The sequence below is a fragment of the Heptranchias perlo genome, chromosome 25, assembly GCF_035084215.1.
Source record: "Heptranchias perlo isolate sHepPer1 chromosome 25, sHepPer1.hap1, whole genome shotgun sequence".
In the NCBI taxonomy this organism is placed as follows: Eukaryota; Metazoa; Chordata; class Chondrichthyes; order Hexanchiformes; family Hexanchidae; genus Heptranchias; species Heptranchias perlo.
The window spans coordinates 8,062,994-8,084,138 of record NC_090349.1 but is presented as its reverse complement, the minus strand read 5'-3'; the positions used below and the strand labels follow the sequence as shown (position 1 = coordinate 8,084,138).

Below are 21,145 nucleotides of genomic sequence, written 5' to 3'. Positions count from 1 at the left end.
GCCTTACAAAATATATCCTTGTGACTGACTAGTCAAACAGTCTAACAATTAGTCATAGGAATACGTTACAATACAAGATGTCAAAACATTCAGTCATACCTGCTATGGAGTCCACAAAATAATGGAACTTCCTTTTGAAGATATTCAGAGCGTGCTCTAGGACTGGTGGGAAATCAGCTTTTCCCGCAGCAATGAGGCTGAGCTGCTTCTCGACAGCACTGCGGATGGTGGGAAGGACGAGCTCCTGGTCTGTCAAAATACAAACAGATCATACATTCTTCAAGATGCTACAGAACAAATTACCAACTAGATAAACAGGATGGTTGTTTATAACAATGGGTATAACTGACATAAGCAACTGATTAGTAACCCCCCACACTCACAGCAATTCTCTGCCACCTTTCAACCTACACTATGGTCCTTGAGCTGGGAGGGGAGGGGAGGGTAGGAAATCTGGACTGTAAATTTCTTCACAGACTACTGTCAGGCTGAGTGGAGTTCAGGTGCCCACAGATTGCAAAGGATAGAAAATTGATGAGAAGATTTATTTAAATATTCATTCTCAGGATGTGGGCATCGCTGGCAAGGCCGGCGTTTATTGCCCATCCCTAGTTGCCCTGAGAAGGTGGTGGTGGGCCGCCTTCTTGAACAACTGCAGTTTAGCAGTTTGATACAACTGAATGGCTTGCTAAGCAACTTCAAAGGGGAGTTAAGAGTCAACCACATTGGCATGCGACTGGAATCACAGACCTTCTCTACAGGACATTAGTGCACCAGTTGGATTTTTACGACAATCCAACAGCTTCATGATCACTGTTACTGAATTCAACTTCTCAAACTGCCATGGTGGGATTTAAACTCAAGTTCTCTGGATTATCAGTCCAGACCTCTGGATTACTAGTCCAATAACATAACCACTACACTACCGTACCCCTGCACGCTAACCATTTTCACGCATCACATAGCAGCCAGTCACAGAGCTGCATCAGGAGAGGCCTGGGGGAATCGGGTCACCAGATTGCCTTCTCAAATGAAGAATGGTGTGCAGTGTTGGAAGACCCACAGAAAAAGGAAGTGGACAAAAAAAATTTAATTATAAATTAAATTAAATAAATAACGGGTAGGGGCTGCTCTTGTATAGCTCCCAGCTGTCGCTAAAACTATTAGCGTTCCAGAATCAGGTTACCTGTCTGCCCTCTCATCATGGTGCAGGGCAGCTTAAGTGAAGGACAGAGGGGAGAAAATCAAAAAATAAATCCATTTTGTCTTAAACATAAAACTGACTTTCTCTTATCAAACCATTACAGTGTTAGTCCCATTCAAATACACCTAAAATAATTTAATTGCCTCATTTATATATTGCTGGGCAATGCACCATTCCCTGGTGAAGGGGGCTAATAAGCCTCTGTCAGTACAGCGCCTGATGTTTTATCCCATGGTGGGTAGATGAGCTGTCTTTAGTCTCCAATGTTACCTCCTTTTCTGTAGGGAAGTGCTTGGGCTCTGCTCAGCAGTTCCCTGTTGATATATGGCCAAGACTGGCTGTGAGGAATTGTGGACAAATTAAATAGTGTCCCATGACCCTGCGACACAGCACTGCAAAGTGCCAACTCGTGCTACCATCCTGCCAATTAAAACTAATGGGGTCATGGGGAACTGTGCCACAACATAACTCCTGCCCTTGCTTTTGCTGGTGATGTGTGTGCATTAAAATACATTCATAATGTAATAGTTTATATTTCCCTTTTAGTTTTATAATACAAACACTGTTGTAATTTAAAACATTTTTTAGTACCTTTGACCAAGTACAAAATAGTCAAATCACAACCAAATTTCAGTATTTTCTCTACTTGGTAGTTCCCTGTTACTAATCAACTAATACATACAATTTCTCAAAGACTGAATGCAGAATTCAGGAGTACTTTCCAGGTGAATTTTGGCCAGCCCAGCCCTGAACACTGCCCTAGCACAATTAGATCTAATCACATGACCAAGCATCCAATGGATGGTTATCATTCCAACAGACTATTACAGAAAGAGTCCAAGGTGTCCTAAGTGAATTTTCTGTTGACATAACCCTTTCAACCCAAGTCAGAGAGTACTCGGGGAGTCCATAAGCCGGGCAGTCAGGACCGGGAAATCTAGGCTATTATATCCTACCATATTTACAAGGCATCTGAAAAGACACCTAGAGGCAGATCAGTATCAGAGCGGTGCTGGGGACTACAGTTTATTTTCTCTCAGTTTCACTTTACCGATTTTATAATATCCATGAACGAGGACAATCCCGAGGTTGGTGGGTTTCAACCTGCGGCCACTCTCTACAGTGACATAGTTGCGCTGGCAGATGTTGTTGATATGGACAGGGATACTTGCATCCGTCCCTGGGAGAGGAAGAGACAAACATTGTTCAGGTTAAACATCTTCAACTTAGTCTCAGATAACGCCTCTGATGTTGCAGTCTTCTCAGGACCCATAACTGCATCATCACTGGGATAAACTTACAGCCCAAGGTTTAGTCTTGGTGGGGGAGGAAGTCAGAGGCATTGTGACAACCATCCTACCTCAGAAACATGCAGCCATAGATGCTCTGACAAGTGGCAAATCGCTCTGCTTTGCCTCCCATTCCCACACATCGCCATCTCTATTATCGAGAATGGTTAGCAGATATTGATAGGCTGATCTGGTTACCACTGGAGAATCCGATTCAACCTCCAGAGAGATAAACACAACAAACTGGCCAAGGCTTTGCATTGGGCAATTAAAAATTGGTGTTTATTATTACAAAACTTCCTTTGTAATCTTCCATGTTCAGATAGTTGTTGCAAGTTTTTCCCTTTTTACTTCAGAAACACATTGAACTCAATTTCTGAGAGCTGAGGCTTGGAGCCTTCGGTCTTAAACACATCTCCTGAAAGTGTGTTTGGGAGTGCAGGAGTTTTGAACCCAAGTAGAACTGATCTGAACTAAAACTGCGTTCTTTAAAACTCAGTGCAAACAAAAAAGAGCATGTATCCTTGCACTAGAGGCTCTTCATAAAGTAACATCTATTTGTCTGTTTATTATAAAGTTTGTAGAAAACAATTACATTTTTTACATGCTGATATTTTCCAATCAACAAATCTCATTGGAGTAATTGCATTGATTGTTTTAACTGTCTGCACTGAAGAGATGCTGCCAGTAACACTAACATGCCACTGAAGTGTGTTTACGAGAGTGACTCACATCGCAGCAGATAAATGGAATGAATGTCGTACAATAAAATGTTGCAGTGAGTGTTAAGCAAGAATCATTTTATTTATTTTTCAGTTCCCAGAAAGATCTTCAATTTCTTAGGAGTACAGTAACATCAGGGAATTAGAATTTAATATTTTCAGCTGCATGACAAACTAAAAGTTTCTAAAACAGTAATACCATCTCCATTAACAATTTTGGAGATCTTGGAAGTTCAAAACCATGACAAATATTCCAGAAACAAATGGGGTAAGTCCACAACTTCGATCCAACCAGACTCCTAATGCAACATATGAATATCATTACCTGGTTTCATCTACCCTGAATAATTAGTGAGTCTATAATGGGACCATCAACTCTGATATGAATGGGGTTAATAGTGGGACAGTCAGCCCTCCAAAATGAACAGAATTGGTAATGGGACAGTCAGTCCTGCTATAGACTGGACTGTTAATGGAGTGGTCTGTCCCAATACGGATGGGGATGGTCCGCCCCCAAGAATGGATAGATTGGTAATGATACTGTCAAGTCTGATACAGACTGGTTGGTAATTGGATGGCCAACCTAGATATAGACTTGTTTGGCAATGGGCTAATCGGCCCTGATAACCAACAAGGTTGGTCAGCCCTCATAAAAGAGAGGGTCTGTAATGGGATCCTCAGCCCCAATAACGGGTAGGGTCAGCAACAGGGCAGTCGGCTCCAATAATGGTGTGGTTGGTAATATGATGGTCAATCCCAATATGAACTTGACTGGCTATTGGATGGTCAATCCCGACATAAACAGGGTCAGTAAAGACACAGGTAACCTTGATAACTGACTGGGTTGTTACAGGACAGTGCATCTTGAAAATGGAAAGGGATTGATAACAGAATGGTCATTCCTTATATTGGAAAGGGGTCGGTAAAAGGGTCGGTAAAAGGATCGGCAATCATGATAATGGAAAGGGGTGAGTGACTGGACAGTGAACTCCAATACTGGACATTGGTAGTGGGATGGTGACTCTGGTTGACTCTGACATAGTCAGAGTTGGTAACAGGACAGTCTGCCCTGATAACTGATGGGGTCGATAACTGGATGATCAGTCTCGATACGGTCAGGGTTGGTAATAGAACGGACCGTCCCATTACGGACAGGGTCGGTAACAGAACGGTCCGTCCCGATACAGACAGGGTTGGTAACAGAACGGTCAGTCCCGATACGATCAGGGTCGGTAATAGAACGGTCAGTTCCGATACGGATAGGGTCGGTAATGGAACAATGAGGCCTCACAAGAGCCAGACCGGTAACACAGTAGTCAGTCCTGATAACAGACGCTGGTAGTGGGACAGTGCGCCGCGATAATAGTTGGGAATTGTCAACAGGATGGTCAGCTCCAATATATTTGGTAATGGGACAGTTAGCAAACTAAATTCGTGAAGGTCTCTCAAATGCTATCAATACTAAGGGTAGTAGACTTGAAATCTCAAACCAGTTGTATCGTGGGAGAAATGTGACCTGTATAGCAGATGTTCTCACATCAAAAGCATCTACAATACACTATTTTGTGCAGTCTACAAAGTACTGTTAGGGTGGCAGAGGGAGATCATGGCCTCAGACTGGATCTGTGATGCTTGCTGGTGCATAGACTATAAGTATTGTACTGGATACGTGACCATCTGCAGCTACAAAAGGTCACCCGAGAGTACACGTCACTCTTCACGTCATGACTGCAACAGGACTATGGGGAAAGAGCAGAGGAATGGGATTAATTGGATAGCTCTTTCAAAGAGCTAGCACAGGCACGATGGGTCGAATGACCTCCTCTGTGCTGCACCTACTGAAGCCAACTGTAGCACCTCAACTGTGACCCCAGCTGAGATCAGCTAATTCAGTACAGACTCAGGATCAATCCTGGGATCTTTCTGGACTGCATGAGGGCTTTACATTTAAAAATTACAAATAAATTGGCACTGTGATAAAGATTGATTTACAAAATCAGTAGGCAGATGAGAGACTGTTTTCAGGCACCAGGCGATGGTGGTGTGCAGCTTGTAATGATGTGGCTTCCGCCGCAACGTCTCTCACATTATGAGGACAGTGAACTACTCACAGATTCATTTACAGTTTAGCAAAAAAAACCAAGAAACATTACTGGAGTGTAACGTCTAATTGAAAATGGTCAGCAGCCTTTTTGTTTGAAAAGGTGGAGTGAATAAAGATTTAACTGCTGTATTACTGAAATGTACCAAACAGTTGTAAACAGTGTGAGATTACCAATGGTAGGTATCACTTTCCTCACTCTTTGTAAGTACTTCAACCTCCATATACAGTCGAGTTAAGCAATCTATAAATTAGTGGAAACTATTTGCGACACTTTGTTTTTGAGAATCTCACACATTACGTCAGTCAAATAAACAGAAATGGTGTTAAACGATACATTGCACCATGATATATGCCCCAGAAAATGTAGACGCATTGCTTAAAATCTAAAATTGGGCTGGAATGACCAGTGGTAGGGTATATACAAGGCTGACTTACCAATGCCATGTTTTTCCATCAAGGTGATAAGTTCTGCCTCCGTCAGGTAGTCAGGTGGGTTTGTCTGTTTCTCTAACAACTTAACCTCATCTACAGTAAACACATCACCTCGCTCACAGGCTGGAAGGGTTCCCTCATCCGCAAGGCTCTGCCATTGCATCACCGCAGTGTAACCTGGAGTAGGACAACAAAGTCACATATACACAGCCTGGAACACACCGAGGAACACTGAAACAAGTAACAGTCTCTCTAAGCACTCCTTCACACACAACTTAATTAACAGATGCACGATCACAAGAAATCAGGTATGTTTAACAATCATCTCCTCCACAAACAAATGCTTTGAGATGATGAAAAAAAATCAGTCAAAATAAATTTTAATAAAAGGTTTCTGAGTTGCACTGCATTTTTTCCCAGTTAAAATTTCCTTTGGTTAAAGATCAAGCAAGGAAAAACATTTTTACACAACGAGTGATTAGGATCTAGAATGCACTGCCTGAGGGAGTGGTGGAGGCAGATTCAATTATGGCCTTCAAAAGGGAACTGGATAAGTACTTGAAATGAAAAAATGTGCAGGGCTACAGGGATAGGGTGGGGCAGTGGGATTAGCTGGATTGCTCTTGCATAGAGCCGGCACGGACTCGATGGGCTGAATGGCCTCCTTCTGTGCCTAAACCTTATATGATTCTAAGCAACAGTTTTTGACAAGTTAATTTAATTAAGCTTTAAAAATGCCCTGAAAAATAGTAATTAGTAACTTTTAAAGCTTTTGCCACTTCTATACTTCAAAAGAACTCAGTCCTAGTCAGTGGCAGTGCTTTAATTCCCTACTGTGGTATTAAGGCCCTGTGAGAATGGAGATATCTATAGAACACTGTGCATTAAAATATACATACCTATAATAAATTAAAAACCTTACATCTATGCATTACTTCCGTCAACTTTTTCCATTATAAATTTGTACGTTCACATATACAATGTAAACTTAGGCTGGAATTATACCATCCCCCGCCCGCAGTGAACCGTGGCAGCGCCAATACTGGCAGGAGAGTGTAGTTACATTGATGAGTTTACTAAGCAAATTCCAATATTCACCCTCCCCTCCCAGTGGATTTGCTGGGTAAACATTAACCTGTATTCCACTCTTACCAGGTGAAATCAGAGTCTTCCCCGTACACGTGAAATGTTCCTTATTGATGCTAAACGCGATGGTGGTTTGGAGGTACTTGCAGTCTTGGCTGATTGTGGCGATGAAGTGCCTGGTGATGTATTCGTACAGCCTCCAGCCGTCACTACCTGGAACAGCAGCCGATAAAACACTAGGTCAGGGGAAAGCCAGAACCCAATGGACAGGAATAGTGAACAAAACCCATTCAAATCTGTCCAATATATCAGCAGCTCTGATACAAGCAGAATCATTACAGAAAGTTGTTCTGAATCTAAATCTTTCTATCAAATTACTGACAGATCATTTTATCAAAAGTTATCCATAATTTTAAGTGGTTCTCAACAAAATGATTTTAAAAAGGAATAAATGAAGATGGTATTGAATCATATTTATGCCAGTGAATCACAAGCTACCACAGACTAAATAAGTCAAATTTCATTTCTATTTCATGAGGTTCTGTAATTTTCACTGACATTTTGGAGATTGTATTCTACAATTCCACTCATTTGGTTTATGGTGATTTGGAAGTCAAATCCTCTTTTTTTTTAATATAAACCATGTGGCATTTTCAGATTTTTTTCTGGTGTTCTAGAGATCATATTCCATAATTCCATCCATTTTCCTATAAATTAGGCCTTGCACAGTATTGACCATCTAAGGGCAGCTGTTGCACAGAGAAGTATTGTGAAATGAAACAAAAGGACAGAGGATCTGATCACTTATTAGGTTCCATCAGCCACCCCTTGTTAAAGTATGCTACACTTCAAAACCACTGCTTAGGAGCAACCTTGGACAGGCATTGTTGGGTAGACATGGTACATAGAATTACATAGAATGTACAGCACAGAAACAGGCCATTTGGCCCAACAGGTCCATGTTGGTGTTAATGCTCCACATGAGTCTCCTCCCACCCTTCTTCATCTAACCCCATCAACATATCCTTCTATTTCTTTCTCCCTCACGTGTTCATCTAGCTTCCCCTTAAATGCATCAATGCTAGTTGCATCAGCTACTCCTTATGGTAACGAGTTCTACATTCTAACCACTCTCTGGGTAAAAAAGTTTCTCCTGAATTCCCTGTTGGATTTATTAGTGACTATTTTATATTTATGGCCCCCAGTTCTGATCTACCCCACAAGTAGAAACATCTTCTCCATGTCGACCCTATCAAACATTTTCATAATCTTAAAGACCTCTATCAGGTCACTCCTCAGTCTCTTCTAGAGAGAAAAGCCCCAACCTGTTCAATCTTTCCTGATAGGATGATACCAGAACTGAGAGGTTATACCTGTTAAATATCTTTTGCACGTTCTCCAGTGCCTCTATATCCTTTTTATAATATGGAGACTAGATCTGTACACAATACTCCAAGTGTGGTCTAACCAACGTTATATACACATTTAACATAACTTTCCATCTTTTCAATTCTATCCCTCTAGAAATGAATCCCAGTGCTTAGCTTGCTTTTTTTAATGGACTTATTAACCTGCATCACTACTTTTAGTGATTTGTGTATTTTTTTTTTATTCGTTCATGGGATGTGGGCGACCAGCATTTATTGCCCATCCCTAATTGCCCTTGAGAAGGTGGTGGTGAGCCGCCTTCTTGAACCGCTGCAGTCCGTGTGGTGAAGGTTCTCCCACAGCGCTGTTAGGAAGGGAGTTCCAGGATTTTAACCCAGCAACGATGAAGGAATGGCGATATATTTCCAAGTCGGGATGGTGTGTGACTTGGAGAGGAACGTGCAGGTGGTGTTGTTCCCATGAGGCTGCTGCCCTTATCCTTCTAGGTGGTAGAGGTCGTGGGTTTGGGAGATGCTGTCGAAGAAGCCTTGGCGAGTTGCTGCAGTGCATCCTGTGGATGGTACACACTGCAGCCACAGTGCGCCGGTGGTGAAGGGAGTGAATGTTTAGGATGGTGGATGGGGTGCCAATTAAGCAGGCTGCTTTGTCTTGGATGGTGTCGAGCTTCTTAAGTGTTTTGGAGCCCCATTTAGACTCTATTTTCCAGGGAGTATGTGCCTCCTTATTCTTCCTACCACAATTTATCACCTCACACTTGTCTATATTGAAATTAATTTGCCAATTATATGCCCATTCTGCAAGTTCATTAATATCTTCCTGTATTTTGTCGCAGTCTTCCTCAGTTATCACTATACCCCCCCAATTTGGTGTCGTCTGCAAATTTTGCAATTGTACTTCCGATTCCAAATCGTTTATGTAAATGGTGAACAACAGTGGTCCCAGCACCGATCCTTGAGGAACAGCACTTCCCACCTTTTGGCAGTCTGAGTAACTACCTTTAACCCCTATTCTCCTGTTTTCTAGGCAGCTTGCTATCCATTCTGCCACTTGTCCCTTAACTCCACCATAATCATGAGTCTACTATGTGGCACCTTATCGAAGGCCTTATGAAAATCCAAATACATTACATCTACTACATTACCCTTGTCTACCATTTCTGTTACTTCTTCAAAGAATTCAATAAGGTTGGTCAAGCATGACCTTTCCTTTTAAAATCTGAGCTGAGTACTCTTTATATTTTCAGTTTCTAGATGTTTTCCTATTGCATCTTTGAATAAGGATGCCATTATCTTTCCTATCATCGACGTTAAGCTAATTGGTCTCCAGTTCCCTGGACTGGTTCTGTCTCCCTTTTTAAACATAGGAATCACATTAGCTGTCCGCCTGTCCTCTGGCACTATTCTCTTTTCTAATTAAGTTTTTTATATATATATATATAAAATGGTGCCTCTGCTATCTCTTCCCTAATTTCTTTTAATATGCGTGGATGCAATCCATCCGGACCAGTGGTTTTATCCTCTCAAAGTTTGATTAGTTAATCAATTATCTCCATCCTTTCTATCTTAAATGTCTTTATAACTTTTTCGATCTCTTCTTCTAATGTCATGTCTACCATGTTAGTCTCCCTGATAAATATTGAGGCAAAGTCATTATTTAATATTTCTGCCATTTCGCTGTCATTACCTGTGAGTTTATCGTCTGTATCCCTTAGTGGCCCTATCCCTATCCTGATTTTTCTTTTGTTATTTATGCGTTTGTAGAATACTTTACTATTTCTTTTTACATTCCTTGATAATTTAATTTTATAGTTTCTCTTTGCCTTCCTAATTGTTTTTTTGACTTCTTTCCTAACCTTTTCGTATTCCCTTTTGTCATCCTCGCTTCGTTGTCTATGTACTTAGTGTATGCTTTCTTCCTTAGTTTCAATTTTGCCCTTATTTCTTTATTCACCCATGGTGTGTCATTACTAGCTAGTTTGTTCTTGCTTTTTAGTGGGATGTATTTCTCCTGGACACTATTGATCACCGTTTTAAATGTTTCCCATTGCCATTCGATTTCTTTGTCTGTCAGTAAATTTTTCCAGTTTATTTTCCCTAGATCCATTCTCATCCCCTTAGATCAGCTTTTTTCCAATTTAGTACTTTGGTCTTTGTCTTACTTATGTCCTTCTCAATCTTTATCTTAAACCATATTATGTTGTGACCGCTATTGCCTAGATGTTCCCCTATGCTTACTTCTCCTATCTGTTCTGGTTCATTTCCCATTACTAGATCCAGCAGAGCTTCCTCTCTTGTTGGGATTTTTGCAAAATGGGTAAGAAATGAGTCCTGCACACATTGTAAAAACTCCATTCCCTGTATCCCTTCACCTACCTCTTGCCAGTTTATTTGGAGGTAGTTAAAATCTTCCATGATTACTATTTTATGTCCTTTACTCATTTCACATATTTGCTTACTTATTTCTTCCTCCATCTCCTTTCCACTAGTAGGTGGTCTGTAGTATACCCCTATTAGCGTGATCAATCCCTTACCTTTTATTTCAATCCATATGGATTCTGTTTTTATCCGTTAGTTATGTCCCTTTATTTCCCTTTTTTTATGTTATCTCTAATTAGTACAACTACTCCACCCACCCCTTCTTTTCTGATTATGTTATCATAGAATGGTTACAGCACAGGAGGCGGCATTTGGTCCAGTGAGCTCGTGCCGGCTCTTTGTAAAAGCAATCCAGTTAAGTCCCATTCCCCCGCTCTTTCCCCATAGCCCTGCAAAGTTTTTTCCTTCAAGTATTTATCCTACTCCTTTTTGAAAGCCACGATTGAATCTGCTTCCTCCACCCTTTCAGGCAGCGCATTTCAGATCGTAACTACTCGCTGCGTAAAAATGTTATTCCACATGTCGCCTTTGGCTCTTTTGCCGATCACCATAAATCTGCGTCCTCTGGTATTTGACCCTTCCACCATTGGGAACAGTTTCTCTTTATTTACTTATCTAAACCCTTCATGATTTTGAACACTTCTTTCAAATCTCCTCTTAACCGTCTTTGCCCTAAGGAGAACAATCCCAGCTTCTCCAGTCTATCCCCGTAACTGAAGTCCCTCGTCCCTGGAACCATTCCAGTAAATCTTTTCTACGCCCTTTCTAAGGCCTTCACTGTTTTCCCAAAGTATAGTGCCCAGAATTAGACACAGTACTCCAGCTGTGGCTGAACCAGTGTTTTATAAAGGTTCAACATAACTTCCTTGCTTGTGTACTCTATGCCTCTATTTATAAAGCCCAGGATCCCGTAGGCTTTTTTAACCGCTTTCTCAACCTGTCCTGCCACCTCCAAAGATCTGTGCAAATATACTCCCAGGTCTCTCTGTTCCTACACCCCCTTTAGAATAGTACCATTTAGTTTATATTGCCTCTCTTCATTCTTCCTACCAAAATATATCACTTCGCACTTCTGCAATATTTAGTTGCCAGTCCTGTTCTTTATAGAGCTATGATTTATTTATTCCTACTACATCTGGTTCCTCACTACGGATTACTGCCTCTAGTTCCCCCGTCTTTATTTTGGACATTGTGTACATTGCTGTATAGGCAGTTTAATTCGTCTTTAATAGTTGTTCCTTTTACTTTATTTTAACAGTCCTTTTATACTACTGTTTTATAACTGTTCCTTGACCGTTTATGTTATCTTTAGTCACAGAATCATAGATTCATAGAAAATTTACGGCACAGAAGGAGGCCGTTCGGCCCATCGTGTGCGCCGGCCGAAAATGAGCCTCTCAGCCTAATCCCACTTTCCAGCACTTGGTCCGTAGCCTTGTAGGTTATGGAACGTCTTGAGTATCTAAGTACTTTTTAAATGTGATGAGGGTTTCTGCCTCTACCCCCTTTCAGGCAGTGAGTTCCAGGCCCCCCCCTCTGGGTGAAAATTTTTTCCTCAGCTCCCCTCCAATCCTTATACCAATCACTTTAAATCTATGCCCTTGGTTATTGACCGCTCTGCTAAGGGAAATAGGTCCTTCTTGTCCACTCTATCTAGGCCCTATATAATTTTCTACACCTCAATTAAATCAACCCTCAGCCTTCTCTGTTCCAAAGAAAACAACCCCAGCCTATCCAATCTTTCCTCATAGCTAAAATTCTCTAGTCTTGGCAACATCCTCGTAAATCTAAAGGTAGTGACCAGAAGTCGAACGCAAGCTCAAATCTACTCCCAATAACCACAGTCATGGGGTTCTGAGTCTGATCGGGGCTCTGTCTGACCAGAGCTGAAGTGAACTGAACCAAACCCAAGACAAATAAGGTAATAAATATTGATATATTTCTAAAATCCTGGATTGCCCCCTCCCTGCCTTTGGTCCCTGCCCCCTCACTTCTTCTAACAAACTATTTGAAATAGTTTGTTAGAAGAAGTGAGCTCGATGGGCCTAATGACCTTTTCTCATTCCGTACCTTACGTTTCTCAAGTTCTATTTCCAGTGATGACAACAAACAGCAGCCTACATTTCTATAGCACCCACTAAATGCAAAGATACACCTGGGAGCATTTTACAGGATGCTGGACAGCAAGTGGACATCGAGTGGTAGGTGGGGGGGGGGGGGGGGCGGTGGAGGAGGAGGAAAGGGAAAAGAGTCAAGAGGGAGTAAAAGCACAGTCAAAGAGGATGTTCTTGAGGAGCTGACCAGGTAGTGACACTGAGGGAGTGAGCTCCAGAGGAGGGTGGTGGAGCAGTTGAATTGGTACCTGTTAATGTAGTAGATACAGGCAACAAGAAATGGGCCAGTGTTGGAGGGGTGCGCACAGGGACATAAGGCTGGAAGAGATCACAGAGGTAGGGAGCGATGAAGCCATGAGAGAGATTTGAAGATAAGCATAAGACTCTTAAAGTCAATTCTCTGGGACACTGGAAGCAGTTTAAGTTTGCAATGACAGGTGGTGGAGGCAGATTCAATCGTGGCTTTCAAAAGGGAACTGGATAAATACTGGAAAGGAAAAAATCTGCAGGGCTACGGGGATAGGGCGGGGGAGTGGGAATAGCTGGATTGCTCTTGCATAGAGCCAGCACGGACTCGATGGGCTGAATGGCCTCCTTCCGTGCTGTAGCCTTTCCATGATTCTAATCTCCTCTGCACCCTGTCTAAAGCAATTACATCCTTCCTGTAATGTGGTCACCAGAACTGTATGCAGTACTCAAAACTGTGGCCTAACTAGTGTTTTATACAGTTCTAGCATAACCTTCCTGCCCTTATATCTTATACCTCGGCTAATAAAGGAAAGTATCCCGTATGCCTTCTTAACCACCTTATCTACCTGTCCTGCCACCTTCAGGGATCTGTGGGACATGCACTCCAAGGTCCCTCACTTCCTCTACACCTCTCAGTATTCTCCCATTTATTGTATACTCCCTTGCCTTGATGCCCTCCCCAAATGCATTACCTCACACTTCTCCAGACTGAATTCCATTTGCCACTTTTCTGCCCACCTGACCAGTCCATTGATATCTTCCTGCAGTCTACAGCTTTCCCTCTCACGGCCAATTTTTATATCATCTGCAAACTTCTTAATCATGCCCCCTGCATTTAAGTCCAAATCATTAATACATACCACAAAAAGCAAGGGACCTAGTACTGAGCCCCGTGGAACCCCATGGGAAACAGCTTTCCAGTCACAAAAACACCCGTTGACCATTACCTTTCGCTTCATGCCACTGAGCCAATTTTGGATCCAACTTGCCACTTTCCCTTGGATCCCATGGGCTTGTATTTTTTTGACCAGTCTGCCATGTGGGACCTTGTCAAAAACCTTGCTAAAATCCATGTACACTACATCAAATGCACTACCCTCGTCGAAACTCCTTGACACCTCCTCAAAAAATTCAATCAAGATAGTCAGACATGACCTTCCCTTAACAAATCTATGATTAATCCATGCATTTATAAGTGATGGTTTATCCTGCCCCTCAGAATTGTTTCCAATAATTTGCCCACCACCGAGGTTAGACTGACTGGCCTGTAATTACTTGGTCTATACCTCTCCCTTTTTAAACAATGTCCTCCAATCCTCCGGCACCATGCCTGCATCCTGTGAGAATTGGAAAATGATGGTCAGAGCCTCCGTTATTTCCTCTCTTGCTTCTTTTAACAGCCTGGGATACATTTCATCCAGGCCTGGTGATTTATCTACTTTCAAATATGCTAATTCCCTTAATACTTCCTCTTTCACTATGTTTATCCCTTCCAATATTTCACACTCCTCCTCCTTAACTACAATGTCTGCATCGTCCCTCTCTTTTGTGAAGACAGACTCAAAGTAGTCATTAAGAACCATATCCACATCTTCCACCTCCGCACATAGTTTACCTTTTTGGTCTCTAATAGGCCCTACTCTTTCTTTAGTTATCCTCTTGATCTTAATGTATTTATAAAACATCTTTGGATTTTCCTTGATTTTACTTGCCACTATTTTTTCATGCCCTCTCTTTGCTTTCCTAGTTTCCTTTTTAATTTCACCCTTACACTTTCTATACTCATCTAGGCTTTCTCTAGTATTGAGTTCTCGGTGTCTGACATAAGCTTTCCTTTTTTGCCTTATCTTACCATGTATGTTTCTTGTCATCCAGGGGGCTCTTGATTTGGCAGTCCAACCCTTTTTCTTTGTGGGAACATGTTTACTCTGAACCCCTTGAATCTCCCCCTTAAATGCCTCCCACTGCTCTGACGTTCAAGTAGCTGTTTCCAGTCCATTTTTGCTAAATCACTTCTCAGCTTAGTAAAATTGGCCTTTTCCCAATTGAGAACTTTAACACCCATTCTATCTGTGCCCTTTTCCGTAACTACGCTAAATCTAACTGAGTTCTGATCACTACCACCAAAATGCTCTCTCCACTGATACTCCTTCCTCCTGCCCAGCTTCATTTCCAAAAACTAAATCCAGAACTGCCCCCTCTCTTGTTGGGCTTGCTACGTACTGGCTAAAAAAGTTCTACTGAATGCAATTTAAGAATTTTATGCCTTCTATACCCTTCACCATGTTTGTATCCCAGTTAATATTAGGGTAGTTGAAATCCCCTACTATTACTGCCCTATTGTTTTTGCACTTCAGAAATTTGCCGATATATTTGCTCTTCCATCTCCCTCTGGCTGTTTAGGGGTCTATAGTACACTCCCAGTAGTGTGACTGCCCCATTTTTGTTCCTTAGCTCAACCCACATGGCCTCATTTAATAATCCGTCTAACATATCACCCCTCCTCGCAGCTGTAATTGCTTCTTCAACCAAAATTGCCACCCCCTCTCCTTTTTTATTCCTTACCCTGGTCTGACCTTTACACTTATCGCCAGTTTCTTTTATCTTTAGGCTTTTGTTATTGCTACCAGATCTCTCCCTCCATCTTGCACCGCCCTATTTATCCTTTCTGCTAGGACTCTGTCCCGCTCGGGTTCAGGTGCAGCCCCTCCCCACGATACAGCTCCTTCCTGTTCCAGTACTGGTGCCAGTGTCCCATGAAATGGAACCCCTCCTTCCCACACCACTCTTTCAGCCACACATTCACCTTGCTGATATGCCTATCCCTATGCCAATTAGCACGTGGCTCCAGTAGTAATCCTGAGATCACCATCCGTGAGGTCCTGCTTCTTAATTTAGTTCTGGCTTCTGATAGTCCCATAGCAGGACCTCCTCCTTGCTCTTCCTTATGTCATTGGTGCCGACATGGGCCACGACAACTGGATCCTTCCCCTCCCTTTCATAAGAAATAGGAGCAGGAGTAGGCCATATGGCCCCATGAGCATACTCTACCATTCAATAAGAGCATGGCTGATCTTCGACCTCAACTCCACTTTCCTGCCCGATCCCCATAGCCCTTGATTCCCCTGGAGTCCAAAAATCTATCTATCTCAGCCTTGAACATATTCAAGGATTCTGGGGTTGAGAATTCCAAAGATTCACAACCCTCTGAGTGAAGAAAAATTTCTCCTCATCTCAGTCTTAAATGGCTGATCCATTATCCTGAGACTATACCCCCTAGTTCTATACTCTCCAGCCAGGGGAAACAACCTCTCAGCATCTACCGTCAAGCCCCCTCAGAATCTTGTATGTTTCAATGTGATCACCTCTCATTCTTCTAAACTCCAGAGAGTATAGGCCCATTCTACTCGATCTCTCCTCATAGGACAACCCTCTCATCCCAGGAATCAAATCACTGAGCCTTTGTTGCACTGTCTCTAAGGCAAGTATATCCTTCCTTAGATAGAATCATAGAAGGTTACAGCACGGAAGGAGGCCATTCAGCCCATCGAGTCCAGGCCGGTTCTATGCATGAGCAATCCAGCTAGTCCCACTGCCCCGCCCTAACCCCGTAGCCCTGCACATTTTTTTGTTTCAAGTACTTATCCGGTTCCCTTTTGAAGGCCACGATTGAATCTGCCTCCACTACTCCCTCGGGCACCACATTCCAGGTCCTAACCACTCGCTGTGTAAAAAAGTTCTTCCTCATATCACCTTTGGTCCTTTTGCCAATCACCTTAAATCTATGCCCTCTGGTTCTTGACCCTTCCGCCAATGGTAACAGTTTCTCTCTATCCACTCAGTCTAGTCCTTTCATGATTTTGAACACGTCCATCAAATCTCCTCTCAACCTCCTCTGTTCCAAGGAGAACAATCCCAGCTTCTCCAGTCTATCCACGTAATTTAAGTCCCTCATCCCTGGAATAATTCTAGTAAATCTCCTCTGCACCCTCTCTAAGGCCTTCACATCCTTCCTAAAGTGCGGTGCCCAGAACTGGACACAATACTCCAGTTGTGGCCGAACTAGTGTTTAATAAAGGTTCATCATGACTTCCTTGCTTTTGTACTCTATGCCTCTATTTATAAAGCCCAGGACCCGCTTTCTCAACCTGCATTTTTCCTACCGAAATGCATCACCTCGCATTTTTCCGCATTAAACTTCATCTGCCACATGTTCGCCCGTGCCACCAGTGTCTATATCCTCTTGAAGTCTATCGCTATCCTTCTCACTGTTCACCACCCTTTAAAGTTTTGTGTCATGTGCAAATTCTGAAATTGTGCCCTGTACACACAAGTCCAAGTCATTAATATATATCATGAAAAGCAGTGGTCCCAGTACCAACCCCTGGGGGAGACCACTGCACACCTCCCTCCAGTCCAAAAAACAACCGCTCACCACTACTCTCTGTTTCCTGTCATTTAGCCAATTCTGTATCCATGTTGCTATTGTCCCCTTTATTCCATGGGCCGCAATCTTAATAGCAAGCCTACCACGTGGCACTTTATCAAATACTTTTTGAAAATCCATATACACCACATCAACTGCATTGCCCTCATCTACCCTCCGTGTTACCTCATCAAAAAACTCTTATCAAGTTGGTTAAACATGATTTGCCTTTAACAAATCCGTGCTGGCTTTCCTTAATCAATCCACACTCCTCCAAGTGACTGTTAATTCTGTCCCAGATTATCGTTTCCAAAAGTTTCCCCACCACCGAGGTTAAACGGACTGGCCTATAGTTGCTGGGTTTATCTTTACACCTTTAGATAAGGAGACCAAAACTGTACACAGTACTCCAGGTGAGGTCTCTTCAAAGCCCTTTACAACTGTAGTAAAGCTTCCTTAATCTTGTACACCAACCCCCTTGCAATAAAGGCCAACATGCCATTTGCCTTCCTAATTGCTTGCTGTACCTGCAGTCTAACTTTTTGTGTATCTTGTACAACGACACCCAAGTCTCTCTGAACACCAACATTTAACAGTTTCTCACCATTTAAAAAATATTCTGTTTTTCTATTCTTCCTATCAAAGTGAATAACCTCACATTTCCTGACATTATACTCGTCTGCCACCTTCTCACTCACCTAACCTGTTTATATCCCTTTGCAGACTCTTTGTATCCTCCTCACAGCTTACTTTCCCGCCTAGCTTTGTATCTTCAGCAAACTTGGATACATTTCACTGGGTCCCTTCATCTAAGTCATTAATATAGATTGTAAATAGCTGAGGCCCAAGCACTGATCCTTGCAGCACTCCACTAGTTACAGCCTGCCAACCTGAAAATGACCCGTTTATCCCTACACTTTATTTTCCGTCCGTTAATCAATCCTCTATCCATGCTAATATATTACCCTCAACCCCATAAGCCCTTATCTTGAGTAACCTTTTATGTGGCACCTTATTGAATGCCATTTGAAAATCCAAATATACCACATCCATTAGTTCCCCTTTTTCTACCCTGCTAGCTACATCCTCAAAAAATTCTAATAAATCTGTCAAACACCATTTCCCTTTCATAAAACCGTGCTGACTCTGCCTAATCACATTATGATTTTCTAAGTGCCCTGTTACCATTTCCTTAATAATGGATTCCAGAATTTTTCCGACGACTGATGTCAGGCTAACTGGCCTGTAGTTCCCTGTTTTCTCTCTCCCTCCTTTCTTGAATAGCGGGGTTTTATTTGCTACCTTCCAATCCGCTGGGACCGTTCTAGAATCTAAGGAATTTTGGAAGATCATAACCAATGCAGCCAACCTCTTTTAGAACCCTAGGATGTAGGCCATCAGGTCCAGGGAATTTATCAGCTTTTAGTCCCATTAGTTTCTCTAGTAGTTTTTCCTCTACTGATATTATCTACTTTAAGTTCCTCACTCTCATTAAAGCCTTGGTTCCCCACTATTTCTGGTAAGCTTTTTGTGTCTTCTACTGTGAAGACAGATACAAAATATTTGTTTAACTTCTCTGCCATTTCCTTATTCCCCATTATAATTTATCCTGTCTCAGCCTCTAAGGGACCAATGTTTACTTTTGCTACTCTCTTCCTCTTTACATACTTGTAGAAGCTCTTACAATCTGTTTTTACATTTCTTGCTAGTTTACTTTCATATTCCTTTTTATCAATTTTTTGGTCATCCTTTGCTGGTTTCTAAAACACTCCCAATCCTCAGGCTTACTACTCTTCTTCACAACATTATAGGCCTCTTCTTTTAATCTAATACTATCCTTAACTTCTTTAGTTAGCCACGGATGAATCACTTTTCCCGTGGAGTTTTTATTTAGAAACATAGAAAATACGAGCAGGAGTAGGCCATTCAGCCCTTCAAGCCTGCTCCGCCATTCAATATGACCATGGCTGATCCTCTATCTCAGTACATATTCCCGCTCTCTTCCCATACCGCTTGATGCCTCTGTGTCTAGAAATCTATTTATCTCCTTCTTAAATATATTCAGTGACTTGGCCTCCACAGCCTTCTATAGTAGAGAATTCCACGGGTTCACCACCCTGAGTGAAGAAATTTCTCCTCATCTCAGTCCTAAACGTCCTACCCCGTATCCTGAGACTCTGACCCCTCGTTCTAGACCCCCCCAGCCAGAGAAAACATTTCTCAATGGAGTGTATACTCATTAAGAATTTTGAAATATTTCTTTAAATGTTTGCCATATCTAATCTACTGTCATACCTTTTAATCTAATTTACCAATCTACCATACCCAACTCACCCGTCATACCTATGTAATTGGCTTTATTTAAGTTTAAGACTCTCCATGTTCCTCTCCAGTTCCTCCGAGATGTCCTTTACCCTTGCAGCAGGTAGGCAACGCACCCTCCTGGACTTTCGGTCGCGAATGCAGAGGACGCTATCTATCCCCCTGATTATAGAATCCCCTATGACTACAATCTTTCTATTCTGATCCCCTCCTTCCCTCCTCCCTCCCCCCAAAGGTCAGCACCCAGGCTGCCTGAAACATGGGAGTTTTATTCCCTCCCCACCCTCCTCCTGAAGGTGCTGACTCATTAGAGCCAGCTGTCGGCAGCCAAGTGACCAACCTTCATCAATAAGTCTAGAGAATTAGTTTCAGCAAGCGGTCCAACCACAAGGTTCTCACTGTACCCTTTCCAGCACAAATCATTGGAAAACAATCAGGAGTGGGAATCTTTGCTGTTTATTTGCCTTCCTAGCACAGAGGTCAACTGCCACTCGCACCTCTGTCATCACCTCAGCTATCAACTAACTTTGCGCAGACCAGGGATTGAACCTGGGTTTTCTTGTATAGCTGCCTTCCACACCAGAGATCACTATACCAGTTCAGCCATAGGTGAACTCCATCCTGGAAGTGGGGTTTGTCCTCCTTTTTCTGCTAATTTTCACCACTGCTCCTCTCCAGAAATCACAAGATCATAAGATAATTACAAATGAAGATGATCATTCCGCCTATCTTAATTCATCCATCCATAGAGATCTTAAACTCGCCCCAGTATCCAATTGCGTCTTAAATGATTTCAGGGTTTTCGCCTTCACTACTCTGGGAGTCTATTCTGCACAATGTGAGAAGAATTTTTTGATATCAATCCTAAATTTGACGATTATCTTGAATCTGTGTCTCCTTGATCTAATCATCCCCCTAACTATCTCATTTATATACATCTCTGAGATCACAAAAACTTTCCCATTTAAGACAAATTAACACCACATCCAGCAATGATGCATTTCTGTTCTTCACAATGCAAAAGGTACAATTAACATAAAGAACATGTCAAGAATGGATCACACCAATGGATTTCAGAATCCTGCAGCAGACAGACTGTGATGCCAGTATCCAGTACAATCAATGTCCCTCATAACTATTTAAATATGAACATATAGCACATTCTTTCTATTTTTAACACACAAGACACAGTTCAGTATCAAAACTGGTCTGTTATAAGGTTGTATTACCCTGCAATAAAGCCTACAAGATATATCTCGACATTTCACCAACATCATTTGCTTTTGCTGCTGCATACAGCTAGGCTAGGTGCTTATCATGTGTTTTGGCTGCACAATGATGGTTCTGACATATGGAAAGCAAAGTGCTTACATCTAGAATGGCCAACTTTCAGCCATTAGATTATATCCCTTCAACCCATTTTTCTTCATCCA

General features: G+C 42.1%; 1 protein-coding gene across 1 annotated transcript in view; it reads right to left on the bottom strand.

Moving 5' to 3' along the window:
- Nucleotides 1–21,145, bottom strand: part of top3b (DNA topoisomerase III beta) — an 82,246-nt gene that overhangs the window by 13,779 nt on the left and 47,322 nt on the right. The window contains exons 11-14 of the mRNA XM_068005528.1: nucleotides 6,904–7,050; nucleotides 5,755–5,928; nucleotides 2,256–2,384; nucleotides 100–249 (exon numbers count right to left, since the gene is read on the bottom strand). Of these exons, the coding sequence (XP_067861629.1) occupies nucleotides 100–249; nucleotides 2,256–2,384; nucleotides 5,755–5,928; nucleotides 6,904–7,050 (600 nt within the window). The remainder of the gene's footprint in view (nucleotides 1–99; nucleotides 250–2,255; nucleotides 2,385–5,754; nucleotides 5,929–6,903; nucleotides 7,051–21,145) is intronic.